The 27,159-nt window shown below is 34.1% G+C and overlaps 1 protein-coding gene across 1 annotated transcript in view; it reads left to right on the top strand.

Annotated features, from left to right (window-relative positions):
- Positions 1-16,070: 16,070 nt before the first annotated feature.
- LOC108366683 (ETS-like protein pointed) overlaps positions 16,071-27,159 on the top strand; it is a gene marked incomplete at its 3' end in the record, with an annotated part of 61,687 nt that continues 50,598 nt past the window's right edge. Inside the window, exon 1 of the mRNA XM_017621145.1 lies at positions 16,071-16,463. Within this exon, the coding sequence (XP_017476634.1) occupies positions 16,083-16,463 (381 nt within the window). The remainder of the gene's footprint in view (positions 16,464-27,159) is intronic.

Below are 27,159 nucleotides of genomic sequence, written 5' to 3'. Positions count from 1 at the left end.
ACCCAAGTAAATTGTATTTATTTTTTATTTTTGTCATAATGAAAATATTTGCAGACCACGTACAAGTCAAGTGCGGGAAAATCAGTTCAGTAGTCAAGTCGCCTGACAGCTCTCAGACATATCAGCGATACCGACACATACATATATGTACATACGTTTAAGGGGTTACGATAGTGAGGTTTGCAGTATTGGGAGTGTAGTGCATAATCTCTGCATTCATACACGGGTGCCTAGGAATATAAGTACAAACAAAAATAGTTATGCATATACATATACTCTTATAAGCACTTAAGAATGCAATAGTTGCACTAACTGACGACTGACTGCTGTCGTATACTTGTCGGATATTGTTACGCAATGCGAATCGGGTTTGTTTAAGGGTAAGAAATGAAATGCATAACGGTTTGTAATTTGCGATATATTATGTTGAATTAAGTGAAATTATTGTGATTGAAAAGTCACATCCGTTAACAACTCTGATCGTTGAAAACATTTTAATGAGGTGCATAGTTAAATAGATGTCCTTGTTGTAGTTGATTAGTTTTATTAGTTTCCGAAACATGTTTAACTGAGAATACATAGTAGAATAATATTTCTGCAACGATTAAATCGAAGATTAATCAATTGAAGTCTTTAGAAACGATTTCGCCATTTTTTTTGTTCGATTCGATATTTGTCCTTCGTTGATTTGGAGAGAAAACGGAAAATAACTCATGATTTGTGTAGAATTTAATGTTACTCTTCATCATATATGATTCAAGATTTACTGAGTAAAGTAACGAAGTGCACCAAATGTCAACGGAGTCGATTTTTTGTTACATTTGGGCTAAATTTTTGAAGTTTAGTCGGCATAATATCTGACCCGATTTAAGTTTTAATGCTAAAACCCATTTCGTATACATGCATATGTGTTATGTAGGTGGGATCATGCTTATCAGTTTCGCCGTCAAGTTAATTGCATATAACTGAGCCTAGAATACGTTCTAGTAAATAATCTATGAATTTGTAGGCATCTTTTTTAAATACCCTTTCTCAGAGAAGAACCCGGATCCTGTTCCAAGGTCCATTTTGCAGCCATTTGTGATGATCAGGATCTCGTAATCGTTGAAACCACGATTAAGTTCCCAGTGAAGAAAAAAGATATCAAAATTGTGGTCGAAGTCAACTTCCGATATCTGATAACAATGTAGTAAAATTTTCCAAAAAAAAAGGAAGTTATACGAGGTCATTAAGTAATATTCAAATGTAGATAAGAAGTATATTCATTTCAGATATTGACCTACTAAGTTTTTAATTTTTGTTGAGTTAGAAAGTATATCTCTGCCATAAAGCACATCTTATCTTAAATTTTTGGTACTTTACATATAATTTTGTTGAACCCTTTAGCCAAAAAGTTCATACATACTTAGGTGTGATAAAATAAAAGAATGCAAGAAGTAGGTAAACATTAATTCATAGCAGTTCTATTAACGGAAAATGATGAAGCCGGAGAAAGGTTACACCAAATTATCATGGAATTTTAAGGTCGTTTTCATGGCAAGAAATTAGATTCATTGTTCCATTTTTGGCGGTGGATCCCTTCGTAAAGTCGTGGAAGTAAGCGGAATTCATCTCTCTATTTGTTTGAATAATATTAAGCCCTTTGAAATCAATTTGTATTCAAATAATAATTATAATAATAATAATAGTAATAGATTGGCGCTTACACATATGTTAGTGTTTGGCCGAGCTTCTCCTCATTCAAATATACTGAAATAAAAACCTTACATACATACATATGTATGTACATGTTTGTGTCTTAAAAACTGGCTTTTATAGTTTCGTACAATTACTGTACTTGTAAAATGTCTGGATTTTTCACATATAACATTTTAAGCTCTTGTCTTAAGACGCAAAGTTTTTTTTTGTTTGGTGGCCCTTAGTTAAATTTTTTGTAGGAACGGTTTTGTAAAATAATTTAGTTGAAAAAACGTGGATCAAAAGTACAAATAAATATGATCATTCTAAGCTCTTGTCTTAAAAAGTACAGTTTTCTTTTGTTAGTTAAATATGTTTACGAATATTTTTGTGGGGGTATCGTTGAACAAATGAAGTATTAAAAAATTGTTTTGTTGCTATTTATGGCTTTATAATAATTATATTCAACAAAACCAAAAATTAATAATAAAACGTGTTTTATGACAAAGTATTTAGGCCAAAATCTCGAAAAATTTCGTGATAGAACAAAACTAAAAAGGGTTTATCTTCATTTTAATACTACTTCATGGCCTTATACATACATATATCTCTCTTTGCAAAATTTTTAAAGTTAAAAAAATTATAAGATACACCGAATATTATTGAAATAAGAGCACCTTTAAAAGATTTTCTTACTTTGGACATTTTTATTTATTATTATGAAACCGAATTTCATCAAAAGTTTGCCCCTTTCTTCGACATCGACATATATTCCGAATAAGGGTTTCAAAATACTTACACTGCCGATAAAAAAATAGCACCTCAACATGTTGACAAGCTTTGGCTATTTATCTTTAGCTTTTTTTAATGTTCATTCATTTTTATAAAAGTATAGCTCTTGAAATAACAAAAAAAATATACATAAATCTAAATTCCCAAATACATATGTATATAAAAAAAAAATTTTACAAATTTTCACCAAAATTTCAAACTGTTTAATCAGAATTTTTAGAATAATTGTTGGTATGCAGCTTTAATGTGAAAATATGCCCTCAATTTTTTTATAACGAAATGCACAACAAGAGATAAAATCAATGCCAATCAAGCCACTTCAAACTTGCACTTTATTATACTTAAATTTAATGGATTATAAAACAGTGTACCTTAATTCTTTCTATAAGTTCTTAATGACTTTTTTTAAGTTAATAAACATTAAATAAACAAAATAAAAATAATCAAAAGGGGCCGAAATATTAAGGTGCTATTACTTTGACCGCAGGTGTACATATGTAAGTAAAAGACAAAGGGGATGCCATTTCCAAAACTTTATATATTGGGTATCATGCAGAAAAAGTGAGCTTAAGCTCCGACTCGATTTTCAGTGCAAATATTTGAATTTGAGCTTATTTCATCAGTGCAATAATTAACTCTAAGCTTAAGCTCAGTTTTTAGCATGAGGCTCGTTGTTTCATTAGTAAAACGGGTTAAGTGGAAATGCTTTCACAGACGATGATGTTTATTTCCACGAGTTGTGTGCCTATTTTGATCTTTTAAGAATGTTCTGTGGGCTTTGTGTAAAATCCGTATAGCCAGAAACTTTGAATAGTTAAGTTTTGTTTCAAATACGATGCAGTGGAAAATACATGCATACTGCGGCGTATTTCTTGTTTTGGTATGAATCGAAATTTATGTATAGAAAAGTTATGGAAAAATTTCAAATTTTCGATTCATGTGAAAACAAGAATATGCCTCAGTATGTAACATGAACCAACGACTACAGATCACCTAATCAGCCATCGTTGTATTTGTAATCGATTTTCAGAAAAAAGTTTTCGTAGCGTTTTTGACGTTTTTCGGTTTTGTTTACACCGTCTTCTACCTCTTCGTAGTAATTTTTTAGCGGTTGAATGTGTTTTCTGCAGCGATTTTAATTATAAATTTTGGTTTATTACATATTTATGATATAAAATAAAGTGCTGTGTGATCGGAACAAGTTTGTGCGTATGTTTGGTTTGCCAAAAGGCGTAAATTTGCGTGAAAAGTGGGTGCACGTTTGTGGTAGAACGTTGGCATTGAAAAATCGACCCGTGGTAATGATATGCGATTGTAAAACACTTTAAATCATGAAAACCATATTTTATGAACTTTTTTTGCTAATTGTCATCAAGTTTCACTTTGTATATTTTATAATAAATACCAATTTAATCGCACTCAATCACCGCGCCTTTTTCGTTTTCTTTGTTTGTTTTCATTCTTAGGCAGATGTCAAAAACACTCAGAAATATACTTTTTTCTTGCTTCTTTGATTAGGTGATCTTGTATTTTTGGTTCATGAGTATGTAAATAGTAAGTAGTTTTTCAAAACTTTTTTCAAGCATTAGACGTCAAGCGATCAAGATCCGACAGGAAGAATGTATCCGAATCAAATCAGCCTACAAGTATCTGCCATACCTAAACAAAAGCGTCAGCGTTGTTTGGCTGTCGAAAAATTCTCATGCCCATACAATTTGTATGAAGCATACCGAAACAACGCGGCGTCAACGCTGAGCGGTTGGAAAATCCGATTTTGATAGGGCGTTAGCTATTGAAGTTGGCTGCAGAAAAGGGCGAAGATGTCATTTTCGTGTTACACACAAATAAACCTATGCTTATTGTTGGTGTTATTTCTGCATTTGACGTAGCGTTGACGCTTTTGTTTAGGTATGGCACTTCGGTGCTAACGCTAAGCATCAGAAACAGCTCCGCCCAACGCTTTTGTTTAGATATGACAGTATAATGCGAAAAACTTCTTATACGTAGATACATACATACAATTTACTTGCGTATGTACATATGTATACAAACATTTTAGATCACTTTGTATACATACATATGTATATAAAATAAGAGAACTTAGAATATCGTTTCCTGACATGATGAAACGCAAGAAATTAAATATTTAACATTCATTTATTCGCATTTACGTCAGTGCAATAAATTTTTCCTCCAGACACTCTTTTATCCTCTACACATGCGTACATACATACATACATACATATGTATAAGTCAAATCCATTTATTATGCGAATAATATATTAAACATTTCAAAAAATGGCTATTTTTCAATTTGGATCAACTCCTGGAATACTTTATCATAGTTGAATAAATAATACTTGTATATAGTATGTATGTATGTATGTACATGGGAATCAATTAAATATATAGTACAAACATATATCCATACAACATTTGGGGTTAAAGTACGTTTACATATGCGGAGATTTTCGAACTTAACTCCCTAATCTGTAATTTAAAAAAAATGAGATTAGATCTGTAATTATAAACTAATCTCAGATTGAACTGAAAACTTTTCAGTCTCCTATCTGGTTTTATCGTTTATTTTTGCGAAGAAGTGGAGAAATTTCGAATGTGAAAGTAAATAGAAATGGACGCTGGCAAGGGAATGAGGTTTACAAAGTTATTTTTAACAAAATATTAAGTTAAAATATTTTTAATAATAGCAATAATAGATTGGCGCTTACACAATATATTTATTAGTGTTCGGCCGAGCTTTTCCTCCGATCTGTGGTCACACAATGTGGGGAGGCACCTACAGTTTTACGTCCGACTCCGAACGGCGATTTCTTTTTTGTGAGAAGCTGTTTTTGATGGCTGAACACATTCGGAGGTCTGCCATTGTCTGCTGAGGGGCGACCGCTATTAAAAAAAAAATACTATTTTGTTATTGTTTGGGCGCCATTGCACTAAATTTCTGATTAACTTCGCTTCAAAGTGTCAATGAATGAAAGAACACTGTAAAGTTAAATAAAGTAACACCAAAGCCAACTGAACCTACTGAAAAGCAACGACTGTTAAATCAAAAATTGAAGAGTAGCAATTATCGAGTACCCTTTTCGATACCAAAGTTGCGCGTATAGAGAACAGCTGGTCGAAAAGCACATAATTGCAGTATGAAAAATTCCTCCGATCAATAGGTAAACCGTAAAACTTGTTTGGCGCAACACCCACCTCTTTGGTAATTTTTGCAAATATTTTCTCACAATTCCCATTGCCCCGCTATTGAATTATTATTTTTTTTTTATTAAATAAAAGGACACTCATTATGTTTTGCGGAGCTAATAAGACTGAAAAATATAAGTTTGAATATTTTATTAATATAATATGGGAACAAGTACGATGAACAATTTCATTCGTCACAATCTTTATGAATATAACTGTAAACAAGAACTTAGACTCATTCATCAATCGCATATTAGAATAAAAAAAAAAACAAAAGAAAAATGCATATATGCAAATAGCATATGTACATCTACATACGTATATATGTAAATATGTACAAGTATATAAACAATTATAAATACGTGATAATTCAAATTTCACTTTAACGCCAAGCGATATGAATGAACGTAAACTAATATATTGTATTTTTATTTCTCTTTGTACTATGTTTTCTCCTTAGTTGCGATTGTGGCCTGGACTTCGTACGCACTCCCACCAAACGCCGCACTGAACTTCCTGTGATAAAATTTATATAATATAAATATGTATGTAGTATACATACATACATACATATGTATGTATGTGCATTTAGTACATATTAATATGTACATAGCATATAAAGCTTCGCAATATAGTAATATCCCTGTATAGAAAATCTCTAGATCTGAACTGGGTCGCTTGTAGTATGTTTGGAACCACTATTAAGTTCGACATAAATATCTTTTGTATGCAAACAAGTGGCGATTTCTTTCTTTAGTTCATCAGCAATTTTAATTCCAGAGTTTATATCTAGTTCGCTTTGCATTCCTTTTTTAACCGACTTCCAAAAAAGGAAGAGGTTATCAGTTACCGCATAACTTTGGACCACGTCAACCGATTTCGATAATTCTTTTTACATCAGAAAGGTAGTGGCTCAGAGGTGGTCCCATACTGGTTTAGATCCGATCATTGGATCATGAAATATATATATATGTATATATGAGAACTGAAGTCGGTTTTGTTTTTTGCTTAAAAATTACTTCATTATAATTCCGAACCAGTTCTGGAATGTGTAGAGTTAACTGCCAATTTTTGTTATATTCCAGAAGGTTCCAGGCTGGAATGCAATACAAATGTTTGGTTTGTGTTTCTGAACTATTAAAAAGCTCTAAGAGGTGCTGAACCAGTGTTGCCAGGTTGACCATTTGGTCGTCATTTTGAAGATTTTTTACGGCCATGACGATTTGACGATTTTTTTTTGCCCCAATGACGATTTTTCTTTATGTTCAAATTTGGTTGGTTCTCAACTTTGAAGATAGTTACACAGACAACTAAAAATTGCAGTGTAAACACTTGTTTACCATTTCTGCTAATATATAATTGTCGTATCCTAATTATATCATGTGGCAGCTCTAACAGTAGTTTGTAAGCTTGTATATATATTTCTTCAAGAAAATTTACATCCACGGCAAAGTTTTTTTTTTCAAGCAACAAAAATAATGAAACACATTCTTGTGATTTTTCTAGAAAGCTTTAAAACATAAATAATATTAACTAGAGAAAAACTTTGTGGCAAAAACAAATGTTATACGGCTTATCCAAAGTTTCACTAATCAATTTTAAATTTATCAGACTGTTAAAATTTTAATTTTTTAGTATTCCAAACAAAATTGTGTCATTTTAATTTTTAACAGACTGTAATATTAAAATTGATTAGTGTAGCCGGGAATTAATGATATAAAAATGAAGAAGAAAATGCAATTTTATTGCAATTAAAAATATTTTTGTTAAAAATAATATGAATTTTAAAAATTCGTAAAAACGTTTAACTTTTTATGTTTTACGTATATCGATCATTTTTTATATTTTGACGGTTTTTACATGCAAATGACGATTTTTGAGAACCAAACTGACGATTTCTCACTTCAGTGACCTGGAAACAATGTGCAGAACGAAAGCATTTCCGAAAGAAAAAACCAAGGGACAGTATCAGTTATAAAGCAAAGTTTTTGCATTATGTTACTAGAGTACCCGCAACTTGCCAAATGCAATCGTGCGCACAGGCACCTCGGTCATACGCGGTAGCCCTGTATTAATTATAGTATATGTCCACGCTTTTCATTTTCATTCTCATAAATGGTTTTTGCTAAAATTTTAAAATCAAAAGTTATCAAAACAAATTCTATGGGAATGAGAAATATCATATCATTTTTACTTTTTAGCGTGGTATATTAAAAAGTTTTTTTTTTTTTAATTTAATTATGCCTGTCTTTCTCCTCATTCGTCCATGCATATCACAATTTGGTTAAAAATAGAATGAGAATTGGTAAATTAATTTTGGTACTTACTTACCTCTCATAACGGTAATTTAAAAAATCCTAAAACTTTTAAGAGTCTCTTTGCAATAATTGGGATTTAAAAGGAAATACGATTTTTATAAAAGAAAATAAAAAAGCGTTATATGTAGTTCATAAAAACGTGCGTACATATGTATTCGGTTTCACTAGAACCTAAACTTTTGTGCCATATCTCCACGCAAAAAAAAAAAACAAACAATACGCAACAGTACTACTTCACAAATGTACATAAATGCATATGTATGTATGTATGTCTATATATTATGTACAAATAAGCAAATGTGGTGTCGATAATTTTATCAGCTGAAGTTTTCTATTACCGTCAGATCTAAATAATACAATTTCGCTTTGTTATTTTCTTGATATCAACAAAATAGTAGCCATTGTGTAAAAGTTTATGGACACAGTGTTGGTAGGAAGCTGTGACGGGTTGATAACCGTGTAACAGTAGCGATTTTTAAATCTCCAAACCAAATTTAAAATTCGTTCCAAAATATTTAGCTACAAGCAGAACCGGCGACCTTCGTACCGCCAAAAATAAATTTTTGGTCCAATATTTTCGCCAATAATTCACGTTCACGATTTCCAGTGACACATTAATCAGCTAAGAATATGGTTTGGTGAACGTCGGAAGGCGTATTTCCATTGTCGTCTTAAATTACCTAACGAAAGTGTTATGTCCGTGAAGAAGTTTTTGAAATTCGAAGATTTTTCTTCTTCACTCCCTGACTGTAGCCATGATCCGGTTCAATGTTGAATCTTTCGTTGAATCTGTATACTATGTATAAATGGTGGCAATTTCAAAATGAGTTAGTATCGTTGTTCTGCAAAAATCCAACATACATACACTTATTTCAGACGAAATACCTTAAAGGTTTTATCAAAGAGCGCAATGGTTCTGGTGGTCAGTGTTGCCTCTTGAAAATATTTCTAAGTACCAAAACGCCTACCATATCAGTTTCCAAACTACCAAAACTTTGTTCATCATTAATGCTAGATTTCTAGAATTTACAAAACCAGACATTTTATGCATTTCCATAAACAAAAACCCAAATTCGTTTCAATTTGCATACACTTACACTTTTCTACCAATACACTCATACTTTGAAAATTGCCTATCATCAATTTTTCTTTCAAGATGATGGGTAATTTCTGGTTCTATTTCAACAGCCATAGCTTTGGCAAGTGAGTTTTTGTTTGCAGAAAATTGTCTGCTTAAAAAAATATAAGAAAAAAACTATGAAATCTTATACGTGAGAACAAAGTGAAACCATTGTTTTGAACGTGTAAACGTAAATTAAGCGAACAAATTTTAATGCTCGATTTGGTTGTTTTTTTTTTTTCAAAAAATGTTTGCCTACCAAAAGGTTCATCAAACCAACCAAGCTACCAAAGGAGAAGGAACCTACCAATTTTGGTCCAATCGGACGAAAACGGCAACGCTGCTGTTGGCTGATTTAACGGTGGTAATTTGGGATTGATGACCCCTAGACAACTCAATCCTGGTGTCTCCGAGTGAATCTTTAACGCATAGTAATATTGGCACATTCATATGGCCAATCGGAACACGCAGGAGTTGGATATACTCAGTGGTGCAGCCGGTCGACGTCATCGGGCATTCACTACACTTTTTCTCACTTGACGATTTTTAGTAACAACTCGACCCCAGAGCTACTTGATGGCAAATTGGGAACACAAACTATCCAGCCACCTACTCAAACACACACAAAAAATTTCATTCCTGTACTCTATTTTGAACATTTCCAGAGATATTCAGTATGAAAAATTCGGTCTTTGTGGGAAGTGCCACGCTTCTTTATATATCGAAATTTGTGTTAGCCTATAACCATCCTTGGAAAGCCTGCGGTAGGTTTCTGAAGTTTCAGAAATCGGTGCCGCCTGCGAACAGAAAAAAACGGCTTTAAAAATATATATCCAGTAGCGAGCAACAGAAACAAATAAAAAACCACGACAAGAGCGGGCGGCTGAACATGCATGTGTATCATGAGTGGTTTTCACAGCCTAGTCCCCCTTTTGGAGGTTAGGTTAGGGTAGCAGGGCTAGTGTGGTGTAATCCATATTTTCACTCTGAGATAGAATTGTCCATTGTGAGTGCCCTCTTTTAGTGAGTGTCAGGAGGAGACAGGTGCCTATATCGAAAGAGTAGCTTTAAGTCCGCCCTGTCTATAGCGTAGATTTCCGCTTGAAAGACACTGCAGTCGATTGGTAGGCGAAATGAGCTATTGCTCTGCAGGTCCGTCGAGTAGACACCGGCTCCGGTTCCTTGTTCCATCTCTGAACCGTCAGTGTTCTCTAGTTGGGAACCTACTGGGTATCTTCGTATTGAAGTCCCAAACAGGCGCAACGTAATCAGTGCTTACTTCTATGTCAGCTTTAATTCCATTTAGCCGGCCCTTTTCATTTCATTCAGTATTGCTGCATGTCCGAAATTGGTTGCCTTCCACGTTTTGGCTTCTCTGTCCCTCAGAGCGCTCTTTGCGGCCGTACTTCTTGAGGTGCGCTACTCACTTCCCCGGATATGCCAAGGCATGCGAGTCTTGTTATTCCTTTTCTCTAGAGCTCTCCACCATACCAAGGACCCGTGGTTAGCAATTGGTCTTATAACTGTGGTGAACATCCCATAGGTGACGTACTGTGATATTCCCCATTGCTTTCCAAAGGTCCTTTTGCACGTGTAGTATGCTGCTAGAGATTTCGTGGCTCTCTCCTCTAAATTATTTTTCCAATTTAACTTGGAGTTCAGAATAATTCCAAGGTATTTTGCCTCGGATAAGAGTTTCAAAGTGGATTCCCCTAATTTCGACAAAGAAAAAGTGGGTACTTTTGTTTTCCTTGCAAACAATATCAATTCTGTCTTGGAGGGGTTTATCCCCAATCTATTCTGGTTGGCTCACTTAGAGATATCACCTAGTGCACTATCCATTAGTTCACTTATCGTTGACAGGAATTTGCCAGAGGAGAGGGGATAGTGCACCCCCTTCAGGCGTGCCTCTGGTGGTTTTGCTTCTCACAGATCCCGTGCCTTTGGTGGCGTTGATTATTCTGCTGGAGTCAATCGATGCCATCATAGGACGCTGAATGCCGTGCTCAGAGAGTGCCTTTGCGGATAAGAGGATTTGATGTTTGGGAACCAAAAAAGTCAGTGGGTGCCAAATCAGGGTAGGGTGGTGGATGGATGACCTATTCATTTGATGCTTTAACCGGTCAAGTGGGCGGTTGTTTACGGCGAAGTGTGAGAGCTTGCATTGTTATTGCGAAGAGTGCATCACTCAGAAGTTATAGGTCTACTGTTATGTAGGGAAACTTTTCCCTCTATAGCCGTTTTTCCAAAAAAAAAAACAACAGGCGACCACACACTTCGATTGAATTCTTCAGCAATTTTTTCGCTCTACCTTTGTTTAACAATTGTCAAACTATCCAAAATTCTACGTAAACACATTTTCTACCGCCAATTTTTCTGCAGTATTGTATGAACCAATGCTCGCTCTTTAATGTAAAGTTGGACGTTACTCGACAGCCAAATTAAAATGCCAGTTGCCCAATCAAGTATTAAAACTAAAATTCATTAGTGAAGGAGAGTTTATTGGAATTTGAAGGCGGTAAATTTATTATGTAACGTCGGGGTTAGACACAATTTTCAATTCACTGCAACCACCGTATTAGAAAAAAATTTCGAGTTTAACTTAAATTTCAAACTTCCGAACTTATTGTTGGCAAGTGCTGCCGATTCGCAAATTTTACGAAATATTCCTTGTTAAGAAAAAGTAGCCGAACTCGACGGAAATTGATCTCGGAAACGCCCACAGAAATGACAACTGAACTGTAGTTTTAACAAAAGTGCTGCGTACACTTTTGGCTTCGGCCGAATATTAATAAATTTCGTATATTCGACTTCTACATCGACAGAAGTACCAACTTCATTCGGACTCGTAATATTTGCCTTAAGTAATTATGTGCACTTCAAATAACTCTATTAACATTGCTAGCAAATTGACAATTCATTTGGCGCATCGTCTAATTTTCACATAGATGTTGAATTTCTGCGAGTACATTGTATATATGTACATGTGTATGTATGTATGCATGTGGTACATCGAGTTAACAAATTACTTGTTGATTTATGCAATTATGATGTTTAGCCGGTGAATTTATTTTTACCGCCTTTAAATTTACAAGTCATTAGATGTCGTTGAATGAAAAATTCAACACAAAATCTAGGCTTTTTTCTAAACTTGAAAGCAAGTTTTTTTTTTTTTAATTTACTATTTTTAATACATTCCGTTTAAGCTCTACTTAACACTTCTATACATATTGTACTCATTAATGAAGCACACTTTAAAGCACCAATTTGGTGTATTAGTCATTTGGAAAATCGGGCACTTCTAAAAGTACCGCATCACCATAATTAGTATAGGTAAATATTGAAACAATACAAATGTATGTACATACAATAAAATATGCATTTGTATATATGTATGCATACATACATATGAACGCTTGCGAGTCAATACGTCAATGCAGGCGACATCAAAGGTTATTTTGGCGGGGATGCACTGTGCATAATAGATATTCTTCTTTTTCTTTTCTCCTTATTCTGTCTATGACTGAAACTTCTTTGATTTTTTTTTTTTGTTTCGCTTAAGACCAACAAAAATGAAGACCACAACAAAGGTGCCGCTTTGTCGTTTTTATTTATATTTTTTGTCGATTTGTTAGTGGAAGGCGTCATAATTTTTTTTCCATCTCTTATCTGAATTATAGTTGCAGTTGTAAGCAAATTAATTCACGAACACACTTACATACATATGTTTATATATATATATATATGGAACTATTATACATACTTATAGATATTAACGGCTAGGACTTCTTATTTGTTATATTACATAGGATCAATTCTAATTTTCGGATTATCCGACATGCAAGGNATTTTTTATATTACATAGGATCAATTCTAATTTTCGGATTATCCGACATGCAAGGAATTACATATATGCACGCATCTTTTGTTTTTACCTTACTTTTATTAATTTGACGTGCAACAATGTAACTGATGACATTTTGAAATGCATTCTCTTGCTGTAAGTATAAACATAAATATCTGTGCGTGGTCAAGAATAATTTTTCTTTCAAATTAAGNGGTTTGAAATGCATTATCTTGCTGTAAGTAAAACATAAATATCTGTGCGTGGTCAAGAATAATTTTTCTTTCAAATTAAGCGGTTTTCGTTGAATATTACGGAGTATTTTCACTTTTTTTCTTGCACATATGTATGTATGTACGGTTGAGAGAATGTAAATTGGGAAGAGACGTTTTAGCAAGTTTTGCCTATTTTCTATGTTTTAAAAATTTAAATCACAATTTTAAACTTTCTAGAACATTTACGTATAAAAATTCTACGAATTTTATCAATTGAGCCGCTTATTTTGAACGTGGCATAAGTCACTTCACACCTCTTGTACTTAAATGACTGGTTACTTGTATTTGGACTCGTCGGTTATTTTTTCATTTACATCAACCAGTGCCGGTTTAAGGGCAGGGCCGACGGGGCCGTGGCCCAGGGCCACCACATTTAGGTTGCTCCCATATGTGATGACAAGATTACAGAAAAGATCGTTGGCTGTTAAGAAGATTTGTCAGCACCATCAACACATCTTGCGGAACCTAGCTTAACTTCTTCTGACTCTGGTGAGATTCTCGACTCACCCAGCAATGGAAATTTCCGTGGAATGCTGGAACTAATAGCTCAGAATGACCCCCGGACATATCTAAATATCCGAAATAAGGAACGATGGCGCGTGAATTATTTATCAACAACCTGAGAGAAAATTATAATTTTGAGAGGTGAGAAAGTACAGGCAGAAATAATAAGCCAGATCAAAGAGACTAAATATTCGTACTATTGCATCTCTGTTCATAAACGAGACTGCCGGGGTCAGTCGTTTAATACAGCATGCAACATTAGCGGCAAGTACAAAGGAGTTCAGGAGAGAATTAACGATACTGTTAAATTGAAAATATAATTTGTTTTTTTTTTCATTTAATTGGATGTAATTTTTAACTAAAAAACGGGTCCGCCCCCACATTTTTAATCTGGCCCTGACATCAACCAAGGGTAAAAGGTTTTGTCATTACCTTATGATTATAGAAAGATTTTAACTCATTTACGTACAAGAGGTATGATTTATGCCATTTTCGAAATAAACGGCTCAATTGCTCATCAAAATTTGAAACCTTTTTATCAGATTTTTTAGAACTTTTTTTTTAAGTAAACAATTTTGTAGCTCATTAAACTTTAGTGCAATAAAGTGCAATTTTAAGTAGCCACGACTTTCCGTTGATTTTTGGCAATTGTTTGTTCACACATTTTCTTACATACAAAGAGTATGTTTGACATTTTTCTGTATGGAGAAAATGAGCAACACCTTCAGTACACAGAGTGCACAAATAGTNGCATTTTCTTCCATACAAAGTATCTTCGACATTTTTTTGTATGGAGAAAATGAGCAACACCTTCAGTACACAGAGTGCACAAATAGTGACGCAAGAGTTCGTGCAGAAGAGCGAACCACAATTATGGTAGTTTGTACAGGTCGTACGTACGGATCCCTTGACTTCGCATCCATAGGTGAACTATGACAGCCATGGCGACCTCGATCCGAATCAAATGCTGGTTGATAGATAGATATTAAATGGGGGATGCACTGCAAACTTGTAATTTGTTGCACCATCCACTCATCACAAAACATATTTTATGCCTATCATAACCAGAACGTTTAGAAGAGCTTTGGAAGTAAGGAGAGTATATGTTCTTCCTTTACTACTCACTCAATGCCTCGATGCGGCATACATACATATGGAGCACGCATGGAGCAGGTACAATTGTGTCTTTTTAGTTCAGTCGCAAACAAGACAGAGATCATTCGACCAGATTCCCAACATACGAGCTCAGCAGTGCCCCGTCAGGACTCCTGTAATGATCCGTTGTTTCTCTTTTGGGAGGTTAATTAGAAGTTCTATTATAGTATAACTAATATTCTCTACTTCTTTTGTTTGTGTCTATTGCAAGAAATTGTTTGAGGCCTATTGGGGCTGAGGAAACCCCAATCCGAGCCAAGCCATTCCCACGTATTCCGTTGCCCGGCCGTTGGACCAAGACTAAAAAGCTTCTCCAATTTTCTATCTCCTGTGCGAATTCGCACCGGTTGCTCATCCCGAGTGCAGACAGGTCCTTTGTTCTCATGCGTCTTTGCTTTCGTGGTCTACCCATGGGTGCGGAGTGTCACAAGCGGAGTGCCCAAGCCAGCACAATCGCTGTGTTTTTATGCGCTCTAACAGTTCATCATTCCATCTTCTCCGATACCCATCCCCCACGCGATAATGACCGTAGATTGTGCTTAGAATGGTTCTCTCGAAAGTACCCATAATATTCCGAGGCTTTTTTAGACTTTTCATTGGGACCTATTTTTAAGTGGCGGGCGCACAACCCATTGCTGGGAGCTGAGATTTAAACTCTCCATTTTCCTGGACGATAAATCAAGGTGCAGAAGACCTCTCTACGCTTGGGAAGAATATCTAGCAAAACTTCGCAAAGGAGAGAGAGGCAACTGGCGAGACTTTTTAAACTCGTCCCCAACCGACAGGCATTTGATGTCCAAATGAGAGTAATAATATAATGGAAGTAATATCCAATTAAATGAAAAATGTCACATTGAGTGAAGAAATTTATTTTTAACCAATAAATCAGCTGTTGATAGCGACGCTAAAAAGACTTTCTGACAGGTATTAGACCAAAATTGTTCCCAAGTCGCAAGTATTAGGGTAGCTAAATAATCANTAAGGACTTTCTGATAGACCAAAATTGTTCCCAAGTCGCAAGTATTAGGGTAGCTAAATAATCAATGAATTTCAAAGCCAAAACATGTCTCTCTGTAGCACTCTTCAAAATAACTACATATTTGTTTAAATTATTTAAAATCAAATAAATTCGATGTGTATTAAAACAAAATATTTCGTCTTATTCTTTTCATTACAGATGCATACACAATATGGAACTTGCGATTTGTAAAACAGAGTTGCCAACTACCAGATTTATGCTACCAACTTCACCGGCCGCCTTCTATCAGAAGAATAACGCTCACTTCAGTGAGATATTAGGTTTCAATACAAATTATTTATTTAATAAAAATAATACAAGCAATTGTAATAGTAGTGACAATCATAATAACAACAACAATAACAACAGTCATAATAATAGTGCCAGTGTTAGTGCTACGTCTAGTCAAATCAATACTAATCAAAATATTAGTGTTAATAACAATAACTCAATTTTGAGCAATAGCAACAACAACAACAATAACAACACCAACAATAGCAGTATGCGCCTGAAAAAGAATCGGAGAGTGACTTTCCTGAAGAATCTGATTGAGGTGAGTGTGCAACTTGGATGTAAGAAAAAAATTCCAAATAAATAAGTAATACCTACATACTATACAATTTTTAACACAAAGCCAAAACATCTTATCAAAATGCATGCACACATTAGTCAATTTTGTATTAAATATGCAACGAATGTTGTCAAAATTTGCATAATTTGCTTTCTATACATTACACTTTACTGTATTCAATACAATAGGGGCTTTCTTATTTGTGTGGAATTTTTTTCGCTAAATATTAAAATACATTTTTGCAATTTTTTGCAAGTAAAATATTATCTCAAAAATTTAAATAACTCGGGAAAAGCTTTCGAAGTCGCAAAAAAAGCATTTTGCTCTTACATAAGCTGCCTTGAGTGGGGCTAAGGTTATCTTTTTCAGTTTGTTGTACTTGTGGTTCTGCTGCCGGCTGGCGAATGGTTTGTATGAGTAGCTTTTTCACGGGTTTAGGTTTGATTCAGACTTAAAAGTACAAACCTTTAGATTCATAATTTCAAAAAGAAACTTTTAGATCCACCCTAATGCATCTAGAGAAGTTTGCACTTTTAGTTATTTAAGTGATACGTACTGTATACTTCATTAGTCTATATGTATGTAATAATTAATTTTGGCTCGTTTTGTGACAATGACTGCATTTGTTCTTGGCATAAATATCTGTGTCCATAATTTGCGTGCAATGTGATAGCAATTTTAAAATATACATATGACTGACCAAGTTTGTTATCTTAAATTGTTCTCTATTGTGTGCTAAGTAAATAAAAAATAATAATTATTTGGCGCTCGCATTTTTGTGAAGTCTACGGCCGAAGCCCAACTTATTCTCCGATTGATGAATTAGCGTCTTGCTAGTGCCATACTAGAAAATAAGCTTATAGTATACCTTCGTCTCTGCAAGGCAAATGATTTTACTTTGTCAAACGAAAGCTCTTTTACTTCTAAAGAAAACTGTCAACTTTTCATGTCCGAAGTAAGAAGAAAATCTCAAAAATACCTAAAATACCTAAAATATAGCCTAAAAATAGCTGGAACTTATTTACCCAGGTACGATATCCGTATTATAAGACAGGTAGCCGTGTATAATTAAAGTGATAATGTGGAATAGAGAAACAAATCGTCATGAGGCTAAAAGTGTCTTCGTGCTTCTTGTATGGGAACGGCCATCTTATCTAATTTAACCTAACCTAACAACTACTTCAACATTTACTGCCAAAACATTTGAATGGTTGATAGTATCAAAAGTAGGAATTTAAAATACCTAAAAATAAACTAGAATACCAGTATTTTATTGCTGCTTATCTAGAATCAATCAAATGACTTTCGAGTAATTTTTGATATCAAAACACCTAATACCGTTCCATTGATTGTGAGTCAACGCCAGCAACAGAGAAGCAGTTTTTAAAATTTACATAAGACTATTTCTCTAATAAAATTAGACCTTTTACATAAATTAAGAACCTTAAGTAGTAGCAAATGCGATTTAACTCTCCACTATAAAAGGAGTTGTTGGAGATGTGTACTACCTCTTCTTAGTTTTTTTTATTTGTTATTACCACCGGTTATTGGTCTAGGCCGAGAACAAGAAACATTACCTTTTGCCTCTCTTCTTTGCCAGTTACTCGCCGAGAGTTTGTACAGGTCCTTTTGCAGGCGCCCTTACTTTCAGTTTTGCGTGTAAACGTATCCGTTTAGGTAAAAATTTGCTTCATCGCTTTTGTTTTTTTTTTTTTAAAAATCGGCGTCATCACTTTAACGCGCAGAATTGTAGCGGATGACAGTAAAGCGGTCGTCGGTTAACCGCTTTCAAAATTAAAACTCACAAAGGCATATAGAATAGCTCATTATTGCGGCGGGGGAATGGGCGCGATACCGACTAAGTTGCCTTTGGCGATTAACCCATTAAAGAAAGTGTTTCTTTTTCAACTGTAATCAATTATTTAAATGTCGTGGAATATTCAGGTGAATGTATCTATCATTTATTTGTTACTTTCCTATTTTATTACCAAAAAATTTACTTTAAAATGTAGATGCTAAAGATTATTAGTAAAAAAAGTGTGAGTACCGGTCCGTCAGGTCTTGAAATACGACGAATGTTTTAGAGAATTTCATGTAGTTTTCGAGTATATAATTTAATCTTTGCACGCGACTTTGCAAATATGTGTAATTTTTGATTTTCAGCTTATTTTTGTATAATTTCGCGAAAAGAATTTTTCGAACAATGAAAAAATTTCACTAAACATTGGGAAAAACGAGTATTTATACCTAAGTCAATTTATAGTACAACCTTTGTTTTCTGAGAGTGGAGAGGAGGTCGCAAAAATTAACTAAAATTCCATCACATTTAATGACTGGGCCCCCATTTTTATGAGTTTTGGACGGCATAGTGATCCAATGTTCCCCATATTTTATATTTAGGGTTTTCTAATAAAAGAGAGATTACAAACTAGATTTCATCGAAATCGGATGAAATTTAATGTTTCCGCCCACATCCATTCCATCTTTACCAAATTTCATAATTCCCTATTTCTAAGTAAAACTAGAGCACATGTCAAGTTTCAGTGAAATCGGTGCAGGTGTACTATTATTTCCACCTGCCTCCATATAGTCGAAACACTGTGCGGCGCGGAGAATTCCTTCCCAATTTAGATGGAATATAAAGTTGTGCTGACCATCATTTTACATAGCCGTATTAGTTTCGCAGGCATTCCAAATTTAAACATGATTGTTGATCCAGCTTCTCTTCGTAACTAATGTCTTTTCCATGATTTGACGCACTGAGTAAATATTGCAATCGTTAATTTACCAAGTCTATAGCTACACTGATTAGGTTCAATCAGTTGTTCCAGGAAAGACCTCAGTTTACTTACTTACAGTATCGCCGATAGGACCTTATATACATCACTATGATAACTTAACCCTCGGTAATTAGCGCAAACAGCAGGATCTTCCTTCTGATGATTTGAGCTAAGTAGTTACACTGAGCTTTCCTTCTACGGGCAGACCAAATGCTGCTAAAAGGCTCCGAAAAGCTTTTTCGTCAGCTCCAGGCACTTCGTTGCTTTCAAGCCGCATTATTGCCGTTCTCACCGCATATTGGTCAAGTGGAGGAACGTGAGCTTGGCCCGTAAAGATTTCAATATTATCGATCTCATTTTAATGTGTGCTTAAATATATGAAGCTGTCCTATCTCTGCCTATGTTTGGGTGCCATATTTAGATAATAAATACAGTGAAACCTCGATATAATGAACCGTTGATAAAACGAAAAACCAAATCTTTGCTAAGTACCCTGAAAAGACCCCGTTGTTTCTCCATAGATATTTATAACGAAGAAATTTTGAGCTTAAAATGCTTCGGAATATATTGACGGCTAAAATCCCGTTGGCAAAAGTCTCTATGTAACGAAGCGTCGAACCGAAAGCCTCTACATATCGAATTCTGAATATGTTGACGGTAAAAAAGCTACTACATAACGAAGTCTCGACTTAAAAGCCTTTACAGCGCGTATTTTGAATATGTTGACGATTAGAGTTCCGCTAACAAATAAAAGAGACCATACTTTTTTTATTTACATTTTTACATTTTTAATTGTATCGAGGTGTTGATATTCTTTTGATAAAAATAAACTATAAAAAACATTTTCCAACTTCGATTTGGTTATATCAACATTTCACTGTGGTACAAATTTTTGAAAAACTACGACTCTCTTATTTCTGTCAGTTAAATCAATGAAATTACGCCTTCAATCGCTTCCATTATAAATTACTTTGATTTATCATATTGCTCGATTATTTGCTGTCGTCTTCCGCTGCGTTTGCATAAAGTTCACATTTGAATATGTAAGATCAGAATTTATGTACATACATATATGCTGCTGCTGAAAGAAGCCATTCGTTGGCGCTGGCAAAGCTACTGCATTAGGCATTGAAATAATTGTAGAAACCACACGCTCCCACATAGATATGTATGTTCATATGCACGCTTATTTATTAATATCCTCTTTTGCGGGCGTATGCTTTGGAAATAAACGTGTGCCTTAGCATATTGGCCATGCCAGTCACGTTATTAGCCAGATTTGTGCAAAGCCAAATGCAACTACATACATACATATATATGTATGTATGTGTATTTGTATGTATGTATGTCTGTTTATTATTGTTGTTGGCTTTCGTTTAAAGTGATCATCAAGCAAGCGCATACAAATAATACTAAGTATGCAAATAAACAACGTATATAGTGCTTATCATAACTATACGACACCCACATGTTGAGAAGTGTACACTATTTATTTGGTTATTTTTTTATAAAAAAGCAAAAATCCCAGTTTCAAACTTGCCCCAAAAATTAAAAAAAAAAATCAATAATTTTCATAAAATTTTCACACCTTTTAATCAGCTTGTTTTGGCACCCAGTTTTTTTAAAGCCCATTGAATTCTAGTGAAAAATGCAAGTTTAAAGAGGCTACAAAATACCGTTGATTTATGGAAATTTTTTAATTTTTTTTTTTTGGCTGTGTCACTCATTTTCTTCCATACAAAGTATTTTTGGAAATTTTTTTATATGGAGGAAAACCCACGACATGATCTAAAAAACCAAAAAAAAAAAAAAAATGCCAAAAATCGACGGCATTGTGTAACCTCTCTAAACTTACACTTTACTATACGCACATACTTAATTGAATGGGCTATAAAACTGCATACCCAAAAACGTTTGAAATATTCTAAATAAAAAGCGTGAAATTTCGATACAATGTTGTTAATTTTTATACAAAGTTTTAAACTTAGATTTATAGGATTTTTGTTATAGAATAATCTGTAACATCTTCATAAAAAAAAATATTAAAATTAAATAATTGTGGCTGTCGTATATTTATGACAAGCACTATATATATATGTACATATATGTATGTACGATTTGCACGCGCTGAGTGACAATGCTGACAACGATGAGTGTCTTTAAATAGACATATTTATCCTTAGAACGTATATATATATACATCTACACAGATAGTGCATCTAAATATATACATACATAGATACATATACACATATTTATGTTTGTTTCTATGTAGGCGCACTTCAGTGCATCGAAGACAAATGCTGAATTGACGATCGTTGGATGTGCGTAAATTGCAAATTATAATTATTAGTACAAAGGTGCATCACATGTACGCTTAATTGTGTGTTTTTGTATCGAAAAGGAAGTATGTACATATATCTATGTATGCGATAATAAACGTGTGTCATTCAGTGACTAGCCATCAGCCGTTGACATATGGTATGTATGTATGTGTGTATGTATGAATGTCTCCTATGTGTTGCCTATAAATAAAAAGTTCACTTTTTCCAAGTGAAGCTCCTCGTTAAAGTAAATTTAGTGACGTCCGCACCTACTTGCATATTTACATATGGACATAAGCACCTACTGAACTACTCTGATAGCGCGAGACGGTAGTTGATCGAGACAATCGATCAGCTCATTTTACTGAACGTTTGGTCGGTTGTCCAGTTGTGGCTGACAAGTTTGATGTAATCTAAACTGCAAACCACGCACCTCATCCGGTCATTTTGATATGCACTATCTACATATAAAAACATATATGTATATATAATCACATATGTACATATACAAAGCTACACAAGCATATATGTATGCACATGTAGCTTCCTTATATTATACTTAGATCAGTTGATGGTTGCTTGTTTGACACACCCAAAACTACAGTAATAAAACCTTTGGTTAAATAGGTACATAGTGTATCCTTCTTCACTTTAAATCGTTCGTTGATCTTCAGACGTGCCATACGCCACTTTGTAATCCTATATTCATATATTCATATGCCCACACATAGATCATAAATATACAATATGGATACTCGTACAATATTTTTTTTATCATTCTTTTATGTACTTTGGAAGCCGAAAATCGGGTGACAGGACAGTGAACCTGTACGCCAGTGTAGTGGAATGGAAAATGAAATGAAATTCAATATGCTTGAGTTCAAAAGGTAAAATGGCAAACAGGCAGCTGAATGTAACCAGTAAGGAGAAAATTCTTCTATAGACATACACACATACATACATACATACATACGTACATATATGGAGTGTATTAAGTTCATATAGATCATATATGTATGTATAGTACTATCGTTAAAAAAACACTCGTGCGTATGCGTGCTTCTATGTACATACACTCTCAGTCATTAGATTAGCAGTCCCTTTTTAATATTCGTTAATTTTTTACAAAAATTTAGAATTTTCTACTTGTAAACCCGATATTAAAATTTTATAAAAACTAAAAAAAAATTATGTCAGCAAAGGTGCGTGCTATCCTAATGACCTGCAGTGTATAAGTTAATAATATTTATTTTTAGCAAAATTTCTGGTATGCAATTTTGTAGCCCATTAAATTTTAGATAAAGTGCAAGTTTTAAGTGGCTACGAAATACCGTTGCTTTTTAGTATTTTTTTTTTTTTTTGTTGACAGTGTCATGCAACGTCAACAAAAAAAAAAATTTTCAAAAATTAACGGTATTTTATAGCCACATGAAACTTGCGCTTTATCGCACTAAAATTTTATGTGCTACAAAACTGCATACCCGAAATTTTTCTAAAAATATTATTAAATTATGCACTGCACATGACATTTTTTTAATATTTATAAAACTTTAAAATCATTTTTTTTAAGCGGAATATGCTACCTACATTTTTATAAAAAAAAATGAATATCAATCAAATAAATGGAAAACTGTACATACTGAGGATAAAAAGGGTCTGCTAATCTAGTGACTGGGAGTGTATGTTTGCGTGCTTGCATGAATATTGTTGCGATCACTTATCAAATTACCCTTAAAAAACATATATACATGGAAACATGTAGAGGCTACAAGCTTGCACGGCAGATCAGGACATTTGGTAGAAATTGATATTGTAGGGAAGCAACAAAATTTTTATATGGTTTTATACCACTTCCGAAATTTTTGGAAACCAAACTTTGCGCTCCGAACAAGATAATAGACAACATATGTATGTACACACGTATTACGTACATACATACACTCTGGTGGGTCCAAAAATGCATGTGAAAAAGTAAAGTCGGAATTTTACGCTCCCACCCACTATTTTTTTTTTTTGAAATCAATTTTTTTTTTAGAGATTTCCATGTAGTTTATATGGGGAAAAATCAACTTTTTGTAGAAATAGTATAGAATTCTTGAAAGTCAATATTTTCTCTTCAGGAGATACGCAACTATTTTAACCATTTGTTCTATTTTTTCACAGTAACTATATTTTATAGATCCACCAAAACCCATAGAAAAGGCCAGAAAATGCAATGGGGGAATAGATAAAAAATCTTTAGTGAGAGCATTCAAATTCTTACTTTGCTTATTATGGGCCACCCTAATGTACACACATAAAATTTTACGGATTTTTAATGATGTTCTCAATAAAATTTGAATCACCATCATTTTCGTGCTATAGTTGACAACAATACGTTTCCCTCTATTATATATTTCTTTAAAAAATTAATCCATTCTAATTATTGCAGCCAAATCTGATGATTCGCTCGGTGAAAAATAAACCAAAAATTTTTGTGTGTGGTATTTCCCAAGGGATGTAGTATACTGGGACCGTTGCTCTTTGTTTTCACGTTTCTGTTTCAAAATCTCGTTTTCCTTACCCAACTTCTTATTCTATTGGCAGCTCTCGTCTCTCTACTGTGAACCAAATCTCTGACCTGGGTATGATTTCTGACTTCTAGTATATTTTCCCAAGTCATATCAATAGTACCATCGCAAAGTTCTATGCCTTGCTCGCTTTCATACGATGCTTTAGCTTTAAGTTATAGGTACGTCTCTAGTTCGCTCTTAATTTGAATAACGGTCTACTACATTTGGCGACTTTATTTCAATTGCTATCGCGTGTCCAAAAGACGTTTTTACGCTTGGCTCTACGATCCTTGGACTTTGTTTACTCAATCCCAACATATAGAGCCAGAAGTAAGCTGATCAACTTAAAATCTTTGAACTGCAGGGGAACTATTCTCCCCCTCTACTTTATCTTTATTATTACTAATGGGATAACACAGGCCAACAAAATTAGAAAAAGATTTGGGCGCGGCAAATGTTAAAGCTGTTTTTGATCGATTTTTTTTGTGCTGATTACGAATCCGTAAGTATAAAGCTTTTTTTATCATGCTCACGTCTTTCTACCTCTCCTTTGTTCTTTTTGAAAATACGTCCCTTTGCCCTTCGTTTCTCCCGATACCGCTAAATCGCCCGAACGAATTTATTCTTTGAATCCAGGGTAGTGGAATCTCCTAGTTATGACCACATACATATATGTATCTCAATAACCGTTCGATCAATTCGTACTAAATTTGGTATTGTTATATTGGACTTGCCACATAAAAGCAAAACCTTGAAAATTATTGTAATCGGACTAAAATTATGCCCACTTTTCATAAAACGGTAAATTTCCGAAATGCTTGAAACTTCGATATTTCGAAATTTAATGACGCTAATTCACTCAAAATTGATACGTACAGCAATCCCTTGAAAATAAGTAACATTACTATGGAATTTTGGAAAATGGGCATGATACCGTCCACATATAACTAAATATATAAGTTTATCGAAGATTTTTGAAAGAGGCAAAAAACCACCCCTGCTTATCATGTAGCGATCGTTTTCGGAAACGTGAAAAAACTATATTTACTATACTTAATACTTGCGCCGGGTATTTAATGTTCAACTCCACCCGAACTTCGACTTTTTTTACTTGTTTCTTATCATACTGACCTTGTCCTAATGAAATTCGAAACATTGAAATGTTTTGTTTTTTCTTCAATTGCGTTCAACATTTCTCAACCCAATTTAACTCATCGTCAGCATTCTTGTTATTTTCTTCTTAGTTTTTAAATAGAGTAACATTTGTTGTTTTCAAAACTTTTTATAAATTTGATTGTGTTGTTTATGAAACATTCGCTTGGTAGTTTGACCTTTGCTATCAAATTTTTATTATGGCAACATCAGAACGAACATCGGACAAAGGCCTTAAAGCTAGTACACCATAAGCGATGACTTTAGCACAGTGGGAATGTATGAAACAATTGTGGAGTAAACATTAAAAGAGATGTTAGAACGACTATTAGAGTTACTCTGGGATGCTAACAATGCAGATTTGAAAAATAAATTATAGTTATAATGACAATTTATAATTGTATCTAAAGTAAACATTTTATTATCGGTTTTAAATTGGTTTACAACCAAGAAACATACATACGTCAAAAGCCGATACAAGAAATGCTTATCTTTAGACATGGCTTTATTTTTAATCCAACCTTTAAGTATGAAGCGGGCTTTAAAGTTGAAGGTTACTTCAGAAAACGGCCCCATAGAAAGATAAAAAAGCAGCTAGTAGGTAAATTGAAATTTCTTTCCTTAAACAACCCAACGAATACCTAAATCTAGTTATGAATTGGCAAAAGTGGCACGCTTCATACACTAACGAAACACAGTGCAATGGACGCAGTTCGAGTCAAACGTACAATTGGATTTAGTGCTCGGAGTCAAGTATGAGCTGTCATAACCATTCTTATACGTTTGTATGCAAGAGCGAATACACATAAAAATAATAATTCTGTGCATACATACATATGTATGTAAAAATAAGCCAGTCAGCGGTCAATAAAGATGACCAATCCCAGCAGTAACAGAAGCTAAAAATGCAAAAATACGATCAATATTTTGTATGTAGAACATTTTTGGTTATTTTTCTGGAGAATTTATGAAACCAAGATTTTCTGAATACCTGGGTTGTATATTTGTACATATGTATGACTAGAAAAGTAATTTCTCAGTTTTTCCCGGTTGGCGATTTTAAGCGTTTTTTTTCATTTTAAAGTTGGTGGTGGTTTAACCCGAATCCAAATATGATGTCACTACTGTGGCAATTTTTTCCCTCCCAACGAGAGGTTTAAAAAATATATTCAACTAATTAAATGCACTGAGAAGGTAACTAAGGATAACCGGACGTATTTAGAAAACGAATGGAAACAAAAAAAATTTTCTTTTCATTTCAGCAATACTCCCCATAAACTTTTTGGGGAATTTGTAAGCCGTTACAACAACAACAGCAACCAGCATTTTTTTAAACAGAATAATAACAAATACGAAACCGACTTCCATATTCTTCAACGATTGGATCGAAATCAAATTAGTCTACTACTACTTCGACTTCGACTACCTCAGAAGTACCACCTTTGCTTAAAAAAAAATATAGAAACCTCTTAACGTGGTCCAAAGTTATGCGGTGGCATACATAAAAAAATGTATATATGCCGACGAATTGATATATTTTCCTTTCTTTGAAGTCGATCAAAAAGTTAAAAATCTCTAACCTGGGAATTTCTGAGTTTTCTATATACAATCCAAACTTTCAGAAAAGCCTGGTTTGATCAATTCCAAGCCAGCATTTGAACGATTGTTCGATGATTCGTGTCATACTCGAACTTTGGGACGAATAATACGGCTTTCCTACGGCATCCCAATTACGTAGTTCACTACCTCATTCGTAGTAATTCGCACTCCAATCATCCTTCGAATTACGTAATTCGCCATACAAAATCTTCAGAGCGAATTACCTCATTTGTTGGTAATTCAGATCCAATTACCATTCGAATTACGAACA

The sequence above is a fragment of the Rhagoletis zephyria genome, unplaced genomic scaffold (genome assembly GCF_001687245.7).
Source record: "Rhagoletis zephyria isolate East Lansing unplaced genomic scaffold, Rhagoletis_zephyria_1.1 Rzeph_scaffold_02376, whole genome shotgun sequence".
NCBI classification, from domain to species: domain Eukaryota; kingdom Metazoa; phylum Arthropoda; class Insecta; order Diptera; family Tephritidae; genus Rhagoletis; species Rhagoletis zephyria.
Note: the sequence above shows the minus strand (reverse complement) of the source record. Positions and strands in the feature narration are given on the sequence as shown.